The sequence below is a fragment of the Ictalurus punctatus genome, chromosome 2, assembly GCF_001660625.3.
Source record: "Ictalurus punctatus breed USDA103 chromosome 2, Coco_2.0, whole genome shotgun sequence".
NCBI lineage: Eukaryota > Metazoa > Chordata > Actinopteri > Siluriformes > Ictaluridae > Ictalurus > Ictalurus punctatus.
In genome coordinates, this window is record NC_030417.2 from 4809290 (window position 1) to 4825074 (window position 15785).

General features: G+C 38.7%; 1 protein-coding gene and 1 long non-coding RNA gene across 18 annotated transcripts in view; both read left to right on the forward strand.

Moving 5' to 3' along the window:
• LOC108261631 (transcriptional protein SWT1) overlaps positions 1-15785 on the forward strand; it is a 132682-nt gene that overhangs the window by 81794 nt on the left and 35103 nt on the right. For 2 of the 17 annotated variants that reach the window (XM_053686727.1, XM_053686705.1), the window contains exons 1-6: positions 6029-6219; positions 8110-8202; positions 8286-8339; positions 8615-8671; positions 8754-8883; positions 9912-10010. In XM_053686727.1, the coding sequence (XP_053542702.1) occupies positions 6142-6219; positions 8110-8202; positions 8286-8339; positions 8615-8671; positions 8754-8883; positions 9912-10010 (511 nt within the window). In that variant the 5' untranslated portion in view covers positions 6029-6141. The other 15 variants (XR_008398078.1, XR_008398080.1, XR_008398079.1 and 12 more) reach the window with 15 other exon arrangements.
• LOC128635201 (uncharacterized) lies at positions 543-4895 on the forward strand. The gene is made up of 4 exons (XR_008398116.1): positions 543-1010; positions 1094-1165; positions 1362-1429; positions 1956-4895. It is a non-coding gene; the product is annotated as an uncharacterized LOC128635201 (long non-coding RNA).

Here is a 15785-nt window from a genome sequence, read left to right on the forward strand (position 1 = left end):
TGCATGGTCTCGCCCCATATATATTTCAGATCTCCTCAGCTTTCGCTCTTCCACACGTTCGCTCAGATCCTCCTCTCAGTTGTTACTGACCATTCCAAACTCACGATTACAAACCAAAGGCGATAGGGCCTTTTCTGTAATGGCACCGAGGCTTTGGAATAGCTTGCCCCTCTCTACCAGATCTTCCCCTACAATAAATTTATTTAAATCGCCCTTTATATTAAACTTATTTCTTCACGCAGGCTTATCTATAATCTGCCCTGTCTAGCTGCTTATTCTCTGGTCTTAGTTATATCTGGTTTGTTTTCTTATAGTAATTATTTATTTATATATTTATGTTAATGATATTTTATGTTCTATTTTAATGTATTCCTTATTATGCATGATCTGCAGCACGTAGTTCAACATTTGTGTTGTTTTAAATGTGCTATATAAATTAATTTGACTTTGAATCATATAAAGTGTAATAGAAAAGTTCTTTTCCTGTAACTTGTGACTGTCACGTCTTCATTCTGGTCTTAGCTGTAAATAGATGCGTGTGAATTTCACACCTTTTTCTGCTGTCTCTCTGTCAGTGACCATCTTCACTTCCTGCATTACGAATAAACAAACAAACAATTATCTGCTTGTTGCATGTACCAATTCTCAAATTATCCCAAAACGTATTTTCCATATGAACTAATAATATGGAAATTTAATTGAATAATTTAATTTCCATATTCATTAATAATCATTCATTCTTATTAATACAGTACATGTTTTCATTAATGACTGTGAGCATGCTTCACTCCAGTGTCATGTGCCATATTACTAACAGTGATAAAAACAGTCATTAGTTTTAATAAGTTTTGTCTTTTCTGTAGGAAGAAGAGAAACTTCAACACACTCGAGAACAGACACAACACCTCCATCAGAACCACCTCAGAGTAAACCAACAAACTCTCCACCTGCATCATCCTCAACAACACTGGAACAAGATAAACAGCAAACACACAGCAGCCTCCCTCTAGGTGCCAAAACTTTTCATCAGCAATGGAAAAAACACATCTATATTATTACATTTATTAATATTTTGTTGTGTTTTATTACACAGTTTTCGGCATTCTGGTGGTTTTACTGCTGGTGATACCCGGAGTAGTGGCATTTATTTGTTGGAAACGCAAAGGTACGACACACACACACAGACACACACACACACACACACACACACACACACACACACACACACACACAACAGATTCTGAGATTGATGAACTGAAACCTGTAGAAGCAGCAGCACTTCTGTAAGTGTCTCTGGATAAGGAAAATGAAATGGTGTAGTTTCCACTAGAGGTGTGATTTCTGAGGTCTTTTCTCTTTAGGAGGAAGATGTGGAGAGAACGTGATTACTGAAGGACGTCCGGACTGTAAGAGAAAGCAGAAGGATCAGGTTAGTGTACATGCAGGCCTGAGCTCAGCTGCATTTTTATTATTATCTTTAAGTCTTTGAATCAGAAGATAAATGACTGAAAAGGAACTACAAAATTTCATCAAATTCTCCTCGTCCATCAGAATCCTACTGTATTCTAAATTTAATCTCCATTTAATTCTGCATGGCTTCTACAGTAACAGTTATAGCAGATTTGTTTCTACCTTTAGAGATTTAGTTGTATTTGTGATACACTGCAGGTAACACACATGAAACACACATGCTTTCACTGAACAGTGAGTTATAGGAAAATATCTTCTGCTGCTTCTATCAGAACCACATGGGCAGTGTTTAGCTCAATGGTTGCGTCATTGGACCTCTCCTTGGAAGGTTGTGAGTTTAAATCCCAGCTCTGCTGCTGGACCCATGAGCAAGGCCCTTAACCCTCAACTCAGATGTATAAAAGCACTCGAAACTGGTGTGTGTGTGTGTGTGTGTGTGAGTGTGTGTGTTATATGTATAATTTCCATGTTCTGTCTTTCCACAGATTGAACCTGGTGTTACTTACTCTACTGTAACCCACGTGAACACAGCCGGAGCAGCACGGGTCCAGATCAACGCTGGAGACAAAACTGAATATGCCAGCATTCTAACAATCTAATCCACAGTAAATATCTAGAATAATACTGAATACATGCAGTATATTAAATACACACCATGGGAAGCATGATAAACATGTTACTGTGACTTTTTTTTATTTGACCATAAATAGCAGATTTAATCATATTTGTGTGCTGATGGATAATCCTGCAAATTCTATTTTTAATGTTTGTGTCATTTATTATCATTTATTATTTTGTATAATTTGTTTTTTTTATTTACATTTATGACATTTAGCAGACGCCCTTATCCAGAGCGACTTACATTTATCTCATTTAAACAGCTGATCAATTGAAGGTTAAGGGCCTCGCCCAAGAGTCTAACAATGGTAGCTTGGCAGTGCTGCGGCTTGAACTCCTGACCTTCTGATCAGTAACCCAGAGACTTTAACCACTGAGACACCACTTATATGTTCTAGAAATCTTTTGTCATCACCCTCTTTTGCGTAATACGACTGCCTTAGAAGTTCTTGTTTGTGACTGTTGTGGGAAAGTCTCTCTGGACTGAATGTGTGTTTCTAAACTAGTTGTGGTGAAATTGTTGTGAAAACGGTCCTTATAGCATGTTAAATGGTGCATGATAGTGTGCTTGTTGAGTGTGGAGTATCACACAGTATTCTCTGTGCATGGCAAAACTGTCATTAACTTTGAGAAAGAGGAAGTAGCCATTTTCCCATCAGTCTCCACTGCCCTGACCACAGTCTCGTGGTACCCCTGACATGCTGAGTGTCTCACAGTGGCTCTGAAGTACCATGAGAACGCTAGTTATGCATGCAACTGTGGTTTTATAAACTGCTAATACTTGTCAGAGGCGTGTGTATGACCTTGCAACAAAGTCATAAAGTGACATGATTGTAATTTAGCATCCTGCAGAATCTTGTAAATAGGGACCTTAAAGGACTCAAGCACATGTGAGGAGGGGAATTGCTGTTACACCTGCTGCCGGTCCTTAATAATGTCTGCCACTTGTCAGAGTGGTAGTGAACCAGCCTCATGCTGATGAATTGTGCAGCTTCTTCCACTGTGAGACCAAGTGCTGGAAATAGGCATTGTGCATGAACCGCTGACATGAACCAATCCTGTGGTTGCATGGCATAGATTACATCTGACACCCTTAGCATTCAGTGTTTAAGTATGTGCAAATCTCACTTTGCTGGAACATAACATCCTCTTTTCCATAAAGAGAAGAAGAGAAGAAAACATATGGACTATGGCTTATATACAGCATGGTATAGGGTTAATTTATTTATTAATTCATCTTCAGTAACTGTTTTATCCTGGTCAGCGTCGTCATGGATTCGGACTCTATCCCAGCAACACTGGGCACAAGGTGGGAGAATTCAGATGGGACGCCAGTCCATCTCAGAGCACCATTCACACACATTCACTCCCAGGGGCAATCTAACATAGTAAACCGGCATGTTTTTAGACAGTGGGAGGAAACCGCACACACAAACACAAGGAGGACGCGCAAACCTCTGCACAGACATTAACATGGTTTCATTTAAGGATCTATAAGGATCTTGTTGACTACACAATCATGTCTACACTCTTTTATTTTTTAAGTCTTCCAGGCATCTCACCAGGTCTTAAACATTTAAGGTCTAAATGTTTTTTGTTTTCTTTACATTAAGTTTCTCGTTGTTCTTAGGTTTGCTTATGCACACACTTCTTAAATAATATAATATTCTCATCATTTGAAAATATATTAAAGCTTTTACTTGAAATATTTGTAAAATTCCTGTACCTTGTTTGTAGCTTATACATTTTCATACTATTTGCAGTGATAAAAATAAATAAAAAAATTACAGTGGAGCATGATATTTGAAAGTTTTATTGTAGCACAATCACATCCCTAATATTTTCACATAAATAAACACATTTCAAGCACAGAATTTTGTCAGAATCATAACGGATTAAAATTATTAAACCAACAGCCACGGATTTCTGGCTCCAATAATTACTACACACCACCAGATGTCGCTGCGGTCTAAGTTTTCAATGCTCCAAAACATCAGCTCAATCAGGAAGAAGTATCAAGAATTTTTTTTATTATTAGTTCACCATTTTGTGAAATCTTATTTATACATGGAAAAAGTTTGATTGAAATGTAACTTCTTTAAAGATTTGTAACTAATATGCAATTATTTAAAACTCATTTGTTAGTAGAGGAGGACCTTATGAAAGTCATTTTCTGCTTGCTGTAAATAAAGGATCAAAATTGCTCTTATAACAAACTAGGCTGAATAACATTAATATGAGACAAGCTGGGAGAGAAAACTATGTTTTGATTCAATCAAACTTTTTATCCCTCAGATAAATAAACAATTTAGAGATAAATGTGGAGCAGATTTTACCATTAAAGAATTGAACCACGCAGTTAACTGCCTTTGAAAAATTGACAAATCTCTTGGGCTTGAAATACAATCTGCCAACTTTTACAGATATTTCTGGAGCTCCTTATGAGAACTTTATTGTTCACACTTTTTAAGCCAGAAAAAAAATGAAACATTAGAAAATAATCACCCTATAACTCTGTTAAACACATATATACATAATACATAAAATGTAGACTCATATCTATGCTTCTCATTTAAAGAAAAAGGTCCGACACAGGTAATCAGTGAGACACAATCTGGCTTTATGAGACTGAGATCAATACATCATAATATCCGTTTAGTACAATATCTTCCTGTTGTTAGTGGTGAGGTTGCAGACGATGGGTTTGTTCTGTTTCTTGACTTTCACGAAGCTCCTGATACAACAGAGCATCAGTTTATGGTTACAGCACTTACGCTAGATTATTGAAACTATATTATAACGCAAATGGTTGCATTTCTTGATTACAAGGATCCTCACAGCTTTTGAAATCAGTAGAGGTATTAAATAATGCTGCCCAGTATAGTTAAAGCCATTTCACTAGTACTTTTAATAATGGTGAAAAATGTTCAATTCTACAACTGCCTTAACATTACACTCGTCATACATGGATGTGAAATTCTGGAAACATCGTCTCAAACAGCTCATTAAAGAAGTGTTTGGTGAAGTTTTGCATCCTGTATCAGGTAAAAGAAACTTAATTTTGGATTTATTTCCTGAAATTGAATGTAGGACGTGTCAGATAGACTACACTGGCTTTCCTGTTCCCCCAAAAAAAATTATTTTAAAGTCTTAAATAATGTGTGTCTTACAAATGATTAGTTAAGAAAGATGTTTAATTTCGACCGTAACAGCTGCATCTTTTGTGACGAGCATATAGAAACATCTGACCATCTATTCTCTGAGTGTAGTTTTGTTAAAACTTTTCGGGAGGACATACCGTATCTAAACGCTTAGACACAAAACACTTCAAATAAATAAGACAAAATCATATTGTATTTGGTATGTTAATGGAAGACAAAAAAGCTGAACTACTTGTTAAGAATTTATTGCTTTTGGGAAAGTTTTGGTACACAAGTTGAAATATATGAAGTCCTGGTTTACATCTTTCAAAAAAGAATGATTTATTTACTTAGAATCACTCAAAATAATGAAAAAGAAAAAACTGCAACAGAAAAAGTTAAATCCTTGTTTCATGAATTATTATTATTATTATTATTATTATTATTATTATTATTATTATTATTATTATTATTATTTAGAAGACCCCTATGGTTAAGGGGAGGAAAAAGGTCTTCTTCCTCTTCTTTCTTGGTGCTATGGTGCCTGGTTCGTGGACTTTACACTCTTTGTTGTGAGGATGTTTTGCAATGTTGTTTGAAAATGTTTCATCTTCATTAATTAAAATAAATAAATAAATAAATAAATAAATATAACAAAATAAATTAAAATTGTGAAGTCCTGTTTGTGTAGAGTAGCGCAGGGATGACGTAATTTTGTAAAGCCAAAACCCGGAAACGAGTTAGCATACTAATACTTCCGGTTCCATCGTCCCCGAAGTCAAAAGCCTGAAGTGGTGAACACAAGCTAAAAATATTTTCACGTTTTATTCTACCACATAAAATACACCAGTAATACCCTACTCGTGATTTTTTTTTAAAGCTTTTACGTGTATTTGGAAAAGGCGGTTGCTACATGGGACTACAGACGTTGTCGGGGACATTAAACGTCATCACGCCGAACAGGAAAAACTTTGCAGATAAACTGGTTCAGGTTTGTTGTGCACAATTCCAAAAATTTGAGGTTGAAGATTCATCCACAGAGTAAATCTGTATTATGGAAAATGTTTTTAAATCAAGTTTGGAAAAGTTGTCGAAAGCCGGGTGATGGTGACGTTGAGGTCGCGCGACTGTGGTGTAGTTCGTTTATAGCATACGGTTAGCGTTGTATTTATGGAGATTTTATTTAGGCTTCAAACTTCATAAAAGTTATGTTCATTTGTGAAAATTATCTTGGACAAAACATGTTCGTGTTGATCACAGAGCTCATTTTTTTGGCGATAATCCAAAAACCTATGGGAAAATCCTATTAGGTTTTTGTCGAGGGAACCAGTGTGATGCTAACTTCCATTTCGGTACAGAAACGTCATTCCTGCGCCACTCTGTGAACTTAACCGATAACAACCTGCTCGCAAGATAAATAAAAAAAATGCATCCAATCACAATCCTGTGTGTTTCACCATCAGTGCAAAACTAGCCAATCTAAATCCTCCATGCTTCCCACGTCACATCAGAGTTACCCAATCACAATCTTGAATACGAGAGCGGTTATTTACATCTCTACCCAATATTCCGATGAATCCCGCCTCCAGCGCTGTGATTGGTTAACACCGACCCATTTCTGCGCTCCGATTGGCTGTTCGGGTTACATCCTAATCCTGAATACGAGTGGAATAAAAATAACACGTCTGTATTTGAAGCAGCGAGATACTCGGTCCAGTCTGTCAAACTCCGGCAAGTGACATTTTCTCTCAGTTTAATATCCCAGTGACACCACAAGAGCTTAAAGTTGAAATGTTTGGTGAAATTATGAGCTCTGTTTGAAGAATTAATGTTAGTTAGACAGAATGGCAAAAAAAAAAATTTTTAAATAAAAATGAAGGCACCAAGTTAGCAACACAGTTAAAATGAGTTAGTAAGGAGTAAGAGGTTAGTAAGGAAGCAAACTAGTGACCTTAGTATTAGTCTAATCTATCTTTCATTCATTCTTAACCCAGATCAAACCTTATAATGATAGAAAGCTGATAAACATGTAGTTCATTCAGGTTTATTCATTCATCCAGAGGACGTTATGCCAATACAGAAAAAAACAGCCTAGCAAACTTATAATATTACTTTATAACCTCTATTATTTACCCAACATCTTATTGCTATCAAAAGCTTCCTATTGAAGCTACACATTTTATTTTTTAGATACATGTAATCACTTTTGTACGTACACCATCCTGAATCTTTATACTGTTTTGCTGTACACAGTTTGTCAGCCACCTTCTTCTTGTCCATCAGTAGAAACGAACCACCAGTGATCAGAGATGACGGACCGCTCACAGCACAGCCGTCACACTCTGTACACTCACTTACCACTTTATTATTTATGATACCTACCTTGTTTGTACACCTGCGTGTACAGTTAGAGAGGGTAGTTTGTGTTGCTGTGGGGTATGTATGGTGTGTATGGGGTAGCACTGCCTCCAGGGTCACTGGTTCGATTCTGAGTGGAGTGACGCAGGTTCTGCTGCGATCTTTACGCTTGCCCTTTTTCTCCTGCTTCTAACACATCAACTTCGAGAACCGACTGTTCACTTTCTGCCTAATAAATATATCCAACTCCTTGACAGGTGCCATTGTAACGAGATAATCAATGTTATTCACTTCACCTGTCACTGGTTTTAATGTTATGGCTGATCGGTGTGTATATATATATATATATATATATATATATATATATATATATATATATATATATATATATTGCGTAATAGATCTACAACTATACTATAGTATGGTACGATTGTACTATACTTTATACTTCTACAGCTAGTAAGGAAACATCTGAGATTCAGTCATGTCCCGGTCGAATTCACATCATTGTATATCCTCACAGGCAGCAGCGATGCCCAGAAAAAAGACCAGAACAAAGAAGCATAAGAAAGAACGAAAGAAACGCAGATCGTCATCGTCCTCCAGCGAGGATCAGGTAAGGATAGGGAGATTCTTAAAGCATTACATGTTTGAAATTGTTCATTCCTGCCTGTTCTTCATTATTATATGTTGTTTTAGGGGACAGAGGACAGAGAGAGACGCAGAAGCAGTCGCAGGGACAAAAACAAGCATGTGAGCAGGTGAGGTTAGGTATTTATCTTCATCTCAGCCTCAGAATCTCGTAACCGATGATGGTGTACTATGCTGAAGTTTTGTATATAGTATACCGGACACTTTAATAAGAACACCTGTACACCTACTCATGCATACAATTATCCAGTCAGCCAGGATTAAGTTTGGGATTCCATGATTTAAAACAAAAACTCGCTCTTAAAGAAAAAAACAGTTATGTATATCACATTTTGTCAGTAATGAAGTTCATTAAGACTTCGGACTTTCTTTTTCAGGCTTGTTGTTACGACACTTCTACTGAGTGCACAGAAACCAGTGATAATGATTATGAGGTTAGTTTAATGGAATTGTCCATCCCTTAGAATGAAGACTGTGTGTGTTTTTGGGCGTCACGTTGTTCTGTTACGACCGTAGATGCAGATAGTTGAGGAGCTGCACCTGGCTCGCTCCAACAGACAACTGCACGTGAAGGTGGAGAAGAGTTACGGAGAGCTGACCAGCATGGACGTAGACCCGGCAGACGAGAGCGCCACCATTGCACTCAGTAATGTCACCACTGGGTAAATGGGCGTGCATGAAAACGTACAATCGAGTCGAGTTTGAAAATGAAATGCAACGCGTCGCAAATACAGTTGTGCCCAAAAGTTTACACACCCCTTGTTGAATCTGCAAAATCTTAATACTTTTAAGAAAATAAGATGGATCATAAAAATTCCGTGTTATTTTTTATTTAGTACAGTCTTTAATAAGCGTTTTCACATAACAGATGTTTACATATAGATAATAGCTGAATTTATAAAAATTACCCTGTTCAAAAGTTTACACACGCTTGATTATTAATACTGTGTGTTGTTACCTGGATGATCCACGGCTGTGTTTATGTTTTGTAAGAGTTGTTCACGAGTCCCTTGTTTGTCCTGAGCAGTTAAACTGCCCACTGTTCTTCAGAAAAATCCTCCAGGTCCTGCACATTCTTTAGTTTTCCAGCATCTTCTGCACGTTTGAGCCCTTTACAACAGCGACTTTATGATTTAATATCCATCTTTACACACTGAGGACAACTGAGGGACTCGTACACGACTATTACAGAAGGTGCAAAAGTTCACTCATTCTCAAGAAGGCAACACGATACATTAAGAACCAGGGGGGTGTAAACTATTGAACAGGATGATCGGTGTAAATTATTTTTTTGTCTTCTGAGAAACATGTACATATCTTATTTAGCTTCTGAAGGGCAGTACTAAATGAAAAAATAAGATCTTCAAACAAAATAATAATAATTTACACAGATCATCCTGTTCAAAAGTTGACACCCCCCCCAGCTCTTAATGTATTGTTTTTGCCTTCTTGAGCATCAGGGAATGCTTGCACCTGATATAATAAGGAGTACATGAGTAAAAATGTGTGTGTATGAGTATGTTTGAGCATACCGAACTCTACTGGACTCTATTGTACTCACATGCACAAACTATTAGACCAAATCAAGATGTGTCCATGTAGGCTAGCGCTTTGCTGTTTCATACGTGTGTGTGTGTGTGTGTGTGTGTGTTTGTGTGTTTGTGACATCTCAAGGTCAGAAACAGCAGCAGGACCTCCTCATTGTGCTTGACACCAATGTTCTCCTCAGCCACCTGGACTTTGTGAAGAGGATTAGATCCCATGGACTGGGAGGTAGGAAGACAGTGGTCACATGCTCAAGTATGAGAGCGACTGATATTGATTTTTTTTTTATAACCGATCCCGATTATTTGCATGTTTGCATGCCCCATAACCTATATCCAGAATCGATATTTATTTACTGTTTTACTTCTGTTTTTGACACAAAGATAACACCACCACTGAACTGAACAAACCGTTTTATTTATAACAATTTTGTCAATTTCACTTCCTCCTTGCATACAAAATAAAACAACTCTTATTTATACACGAATAAATAAAATGGTCTATAAGTGTACAAAAAATAAAGTGCACTGTTACTAACGTGTCCCTTTTTTCTTTTTTTTTCTTTTTTTAAATAAAAGCTTCGATGAGATGAACAGATTACATGATTCTGTGAGTTCGTCTCTATTTCCTAAACTACATAGCAAGCGTTTATGTAACACATCTCATTTGTGCATTAATGGCTGTTATGTTAAATAAAGTTCATCAGTTTATTAAAGCAAGTATACTTTACCTGTGCATGTTGTTGTTGAATCGTCTCCCCTCAGATTTAGTGCTGCAATCACGGTCCTGCTCGCAATCTCAAAACGGCCACAAGATGGCGCCATTTATTAATTCTAAATATTATTCTAAAAAGATCTGAAATTGGAATTACAGATTGTACGACAGATATTGTTTTTCTCAGGCATTCTAGTCCGCACACTTGTTGGAACCAATAAAACTCACCGTTATGAGGAAAATTCACTTTGCTTTTAAGCACGTGTATCAGAACTCTTTCAGTAGATGAAGTTTGAACTGGAATGAAATGAAGCTCTTGGTCTGTATCTGTGTGATTTGATGCACTCTGCTGATGCCACATGATTGGCTGATTGCATCACTGCATGAATGAGCATAAATGTTCCTAATAAAGTGGTCAGTGAGTATGTCTGCGTTAGTACGTGCGTGGGTAGGTGGGTGGTGTCAACATCCTCTATAAAGAAGAGTGAAAGATGATATACTTGTAGTTACTTCTCATATCTGCAAATGTAATATTTGAAAAATACAAAAAAAATCTAGTTATGTATTTATTAATTAGAATACTTGGTTCAGGGTGGGTTTTTTTTATTTGGTGAGCCTTTCAATGCAGAAAACTGTTTTAGTGTTTAGTGTATTTTTATTTTGCATTTTGGACAGTTTTTCCATCGCTCTAGTACTACAACACTACTACTATTGATATAAAGAGAAAAAAACATGTAAACTTGATCATTCAGATTTAAACAGTATTTGATTTTTGACAGCAAGGAGATCGGGTTTAACTGGTTAAGTAACTCTTTCTGTCCTGCAGCTCTGGGGTTCCCAACGATGCTGGTTCTCTGGGTGGCTCTACAGGAGCTGGACTCGTTAAAAAGCCGGAAACTGTCAAAGGCCAGCTGTGGACTACATCTACACCTCCCTGAAGAACCAGGAGCTGCGTCTCTGGAGCCAGTCCATGCAGCAAGTGTCTCACGCTGCCTGTGTGCTGCTGATTTTTTGGGTTTTGTAGGTTTTTCATTTGTTCTTTGTATGAATGCATGCAGCAGCTCACCAGGTGATGCCGCTGTTTGTTAACATTGTTTCAGGCAGGCTGAACGTGGAGGATAATGACGATCTGGTGCTGCAGTGCTGTCTCCAGTACAAGACGTTATATCCAGAGGGCACTATCATGCTGTGCACGTAAGCCGTACATTCAAGACTCAGAATTGTTCAGGCATCTTTAGGAGGACATCTTTGGGGGTCACATCTGGAATTGTTTTTAATTGTAATTGAACAAAAGACCTTGTTTTCATCTTCTGATTTGCTGATTTGCTCACAGTGGCCTGCTGGACACCTTTGGATATTTTAATAGTGCTTTTAACAATAAACAATGTCACAATAGACGATAATCTGTTAAGAGCATTTACATTTTTAATGAGTGAGAGAGAGGGAGAGTTATTAACTGTTTAATGTTTAATTATTAATGGAATAAGCCTAGATTGAAAGCTAGGCATAAGTAAAAATAAATAAATAAATAAAATGGACTTGATTGAGGTATTAACACAACATATCTGGTGTAACTTTAGTAATAATAAGGGACGTCACAAATGTTTTATTTAGCTCTGTTTATGTTTAAATAGCAGTCCTGATATCAGATAGTGCTGTTATAATTCATTATATTCTAAAAAGTCAAACAGTCCTGAAGCATATTATGAAGAAGAGTCCTGGGATAGTCTGATCTAAGTATGAGTGCAGCAGCAGTTCTTAGGTACAAATGTACAAAGGTGAGATTATCCACTGAGATTACCCTGAGGTTTAACTCTAAACTGTTTTTGGTTCTTTTTTGTTTTTGAGTTTTTCTTTCATCGTTCCATTATTTTATAGCAACGATAAGAACCTGTGCAGTAAAGCTCTGCTGAGCGGAGTCAAGGCCCTGATTAATGGGCGTTCCCTAAAGTGGTTCTCATCCTATTTATATAGGAGAACCTTTGCTGTGGAATTAGTGAGCTCTATTTCCTGCTCTCATCCTATCTCATCTGGGGTTCCTCGAGGTTCTTGTCTTGGCCCTGTGCTGTTTTCTCTATATATGCTCCCTTTGGGATTAAACTCTCAAACACAGTGTAGCATATCATTGTTATGTAGTTGTATCTACCTCTGAAATGTAATGATAACTCCAAACTGTCATGTATCAGGAAACTCTGGACTCGAGTTCCCATCAGCCACTGCACTGCTCTACATGTACATGACCACCTGCACCTGATTCACGTTTCTGTTAATGAGCATTCTTGTGTGTATATATACACTGTCTGCATCGTTTCTCTGTCTTTCGTTGTCTTAGGCTTCTGTGTTCCATGTCACTGTGTTTTGTTTCATGCCATAGTGTTTTGCCTAGTTGTCTTAGTGTCTTTGGTTTGTTGTGTATTTGTTTAATAAATGTTCTTATCTGCGATTGCTTCCGAACCCATCCTTGATTTGTGACAGAACGAAAGACCTTCAGTCGGAAGCAGCAGTTCGCCAGGATGGACGACTGGGGTGTCAGGATGCCACCGACGTTAGTGGAGTACTTCGCCACGATATGCCAAGAGGCGGAGGAGTACCAAGCTGTGCTACAAAAGCAGCAGGACGCCAGGAATTACCTGGCCTTCAACTCACCTCCCATGTTCATGAAGGACTACGCCATGCCACACCAACAGGAGGGGGAGTCTGCGGTCAGGGCTAATACCATCTCCCACCCTCCCTCCCCTATTATGGATCTCATTCAGCCGGCCCGCTCTGCCAAGGACGTCGCTCCGCCTTCCTGTTCCGCCGAGGACATCGCTCCATCTTCCTGCTCGGTCGAGGTGGTCGCTCCGCCTTCCTGCTCGGTCGAGGTGGTCGCTCCGCCTTCCTGCTTGGCCGAGGTCGTCGCTCCGCCGTCCTGCTCGGCCGAGGTCGTCGCTCTGCCTTCATGTTCCGCCGAGGACGTCGCTCTGCCTTCCTGCTCGGCCGAGGTCGTCGCTCCGCCGTCCTGCTCGGCCGAGGTCATCGCTCCGCCGTCCTGCTTTGAGGAGGACGTTGCTCTGCCTCCATGTTCTACTGAAGACGTCATTCCTCTTTTTTGCTGCGTGCCGTATGTCACTCCCCCTTCCTGCTCCACGGAGGACATCGTTCCCCTCTCATGTTCCACGGAGAACCTCGCTCCTCTCCCAGGCCTCGCGGGGAACCTCGCTCCCCTCTATGGCCTCGCGGAAATCTTTGCGCTTCCCTCGGGCCTTGCGGAGAACTTCGCTCCCCTCTCCTGTCCTGCAGAGGTAGTTGTCCCGCTGTCCTGCCATGCAGACTTTGCTCTGAGCTCCAGGCCCGCTGGGGGCGTTGCACCTTTTTTTTGCTCCGCTGAGGAGGCCGCACAGTCTCCTGGTTCTTGGGACATTTTACCCAGGGGGTCTGGACCGCCAGATGGAGGGGGTGCATGTTTGGGCGCTCCGGGAGTAGTGCCCTGGGGCGGGTTTTGTCATGTATCAGGAAACTCTGAACTCCAGTTCCCATCAGCCACTGCACTACATGTACATGACCACCTGCACCTGATTCACGTTTCTGTTAATGAGCACTCTTGTGTATATATAGCCACTGTCTGCACTGTTTATCTGTCTTTTGTTGTCTTAGACTTCCGTGTTCCATGTCACTGCGTTTTATTTCATGCCATAGTGGTTTGCCTAGTTGTCTTAGTGTCTTTGGTTTGTTGTGTATTTGTTTAATAAACGTTGTTATCTGCGATTGCTTTCGAACCCATCCTTGATTCATGACACAAACTTGCATCTCTGCTTGATTATTTGGATGAAATAAAGGTGTGGATGGCATCCCGTTTTTTGCATCTTAATGAGTCAAAATCTGAAATGGTGTTTTTTGGTCCATCAAAGTTAGCCAAACAGCTTTCTCTACATCTGGGCCCTTTAGCCACCAATGTTAGGAATGTTAGGTGAGGAACCCTGGTGTGATTTTTTGATTCTGAGGTGAAATGTGAAAAACAAATAAATTTTCCAAGAATCCTTTCTCATAGTATGAATTTCTTGCTTGGTTCCTCTGATTTTCTGTACACACCTGTCTTGTCTTTCCCCTGATTGGTTCTCATATGTAAGTTCTGTGTTTTCCCTCCTTAGTAGCATTTGTTTTACTGAGTAGTTATTATCTGATGTATTCTGCATGCTAGATTCTTGTTTTGTACCCTTTCTAATTTTCTGGTTTTTGTTTGGTTTGTTTTTATTATTTATTTATCTTGTGAGCAAACCTAATGAGCCCAATGAACCTAATTATCTGTAGACCAGCTGTAGTAGCAGCTTTATAGCACAAGATGTCGCTATTTAGCCGCTTAGCCATAGCTCACTTCCGTCTATTGGTGTGTGGGACTCGGTCCATCAGGTTTTCTAGGGGTCATCTAACAATCTTCACTTGAGCTCATAAAGTATAGAAACATTAATGCGAGGAGAAACTTTACACATTCAAAACCCTTAGATTAATTTATAATGCATTCATTTGTTTATTTAGGTAAAATTTCATCTAAAGAAAAGGCTACAAGCAAGCATTAAGAAAATGATGCCTAAGAAAGATAACAATGCTGATACTATGAAGTAAGATAAAACCACCACATGAGACAAAATATCTAATTTTTTTTTTTTTTTTTTTTTTAGAATAAATATTAATGCTGCATATAAAAAGTAAATTGAGTCATGGAAAGAGTGATGAAATCACTCTTCAAAAATAAAAAATGAGACAGTGGTTGTTGTGGTTTCCTGATAATCACACTATATAACAGAGAGACACTCAGGCAGTGTGACAGTGTGTGTGTCGTGGTCACTTTTAGGGACTGGTGTGTGTGCAGAAGAATCAGTAATGAAGAAGTGCTTGTATCTTTTGTCTGTTGTGTTTCACGTCGCTGCAGGTGAGTGAAGTTATTTTCTATTTTCTATTACAGAAAGGAGAGAGAATATTAGCCAGTTCTTAGTTCAGCTGCTTTGTGTTTAGTTCATGTGGTTTCTGTCCAGACTGGGTTTACAGTTGGCCGTAGTTCAGCCCTGTTCCTGAACAACCAAATTGTCCAAAGACGGCAGTAATCTTTATACACAAGGTAAACATACACGTCATGCCTTGTGTTATAATCTCTTTATTTAGACCTGTTCAGCTTTGATCATGTGGACTTTTTCTTCCTGATTAACTTCAGTCTAAAATGTACTGATGAAGAGAGGTGGGTGAATGAATAAGGAGGAATCTACAGTGAGATTATTTTACATCCCTATAATACTTACAGTGTATGTTTTTACA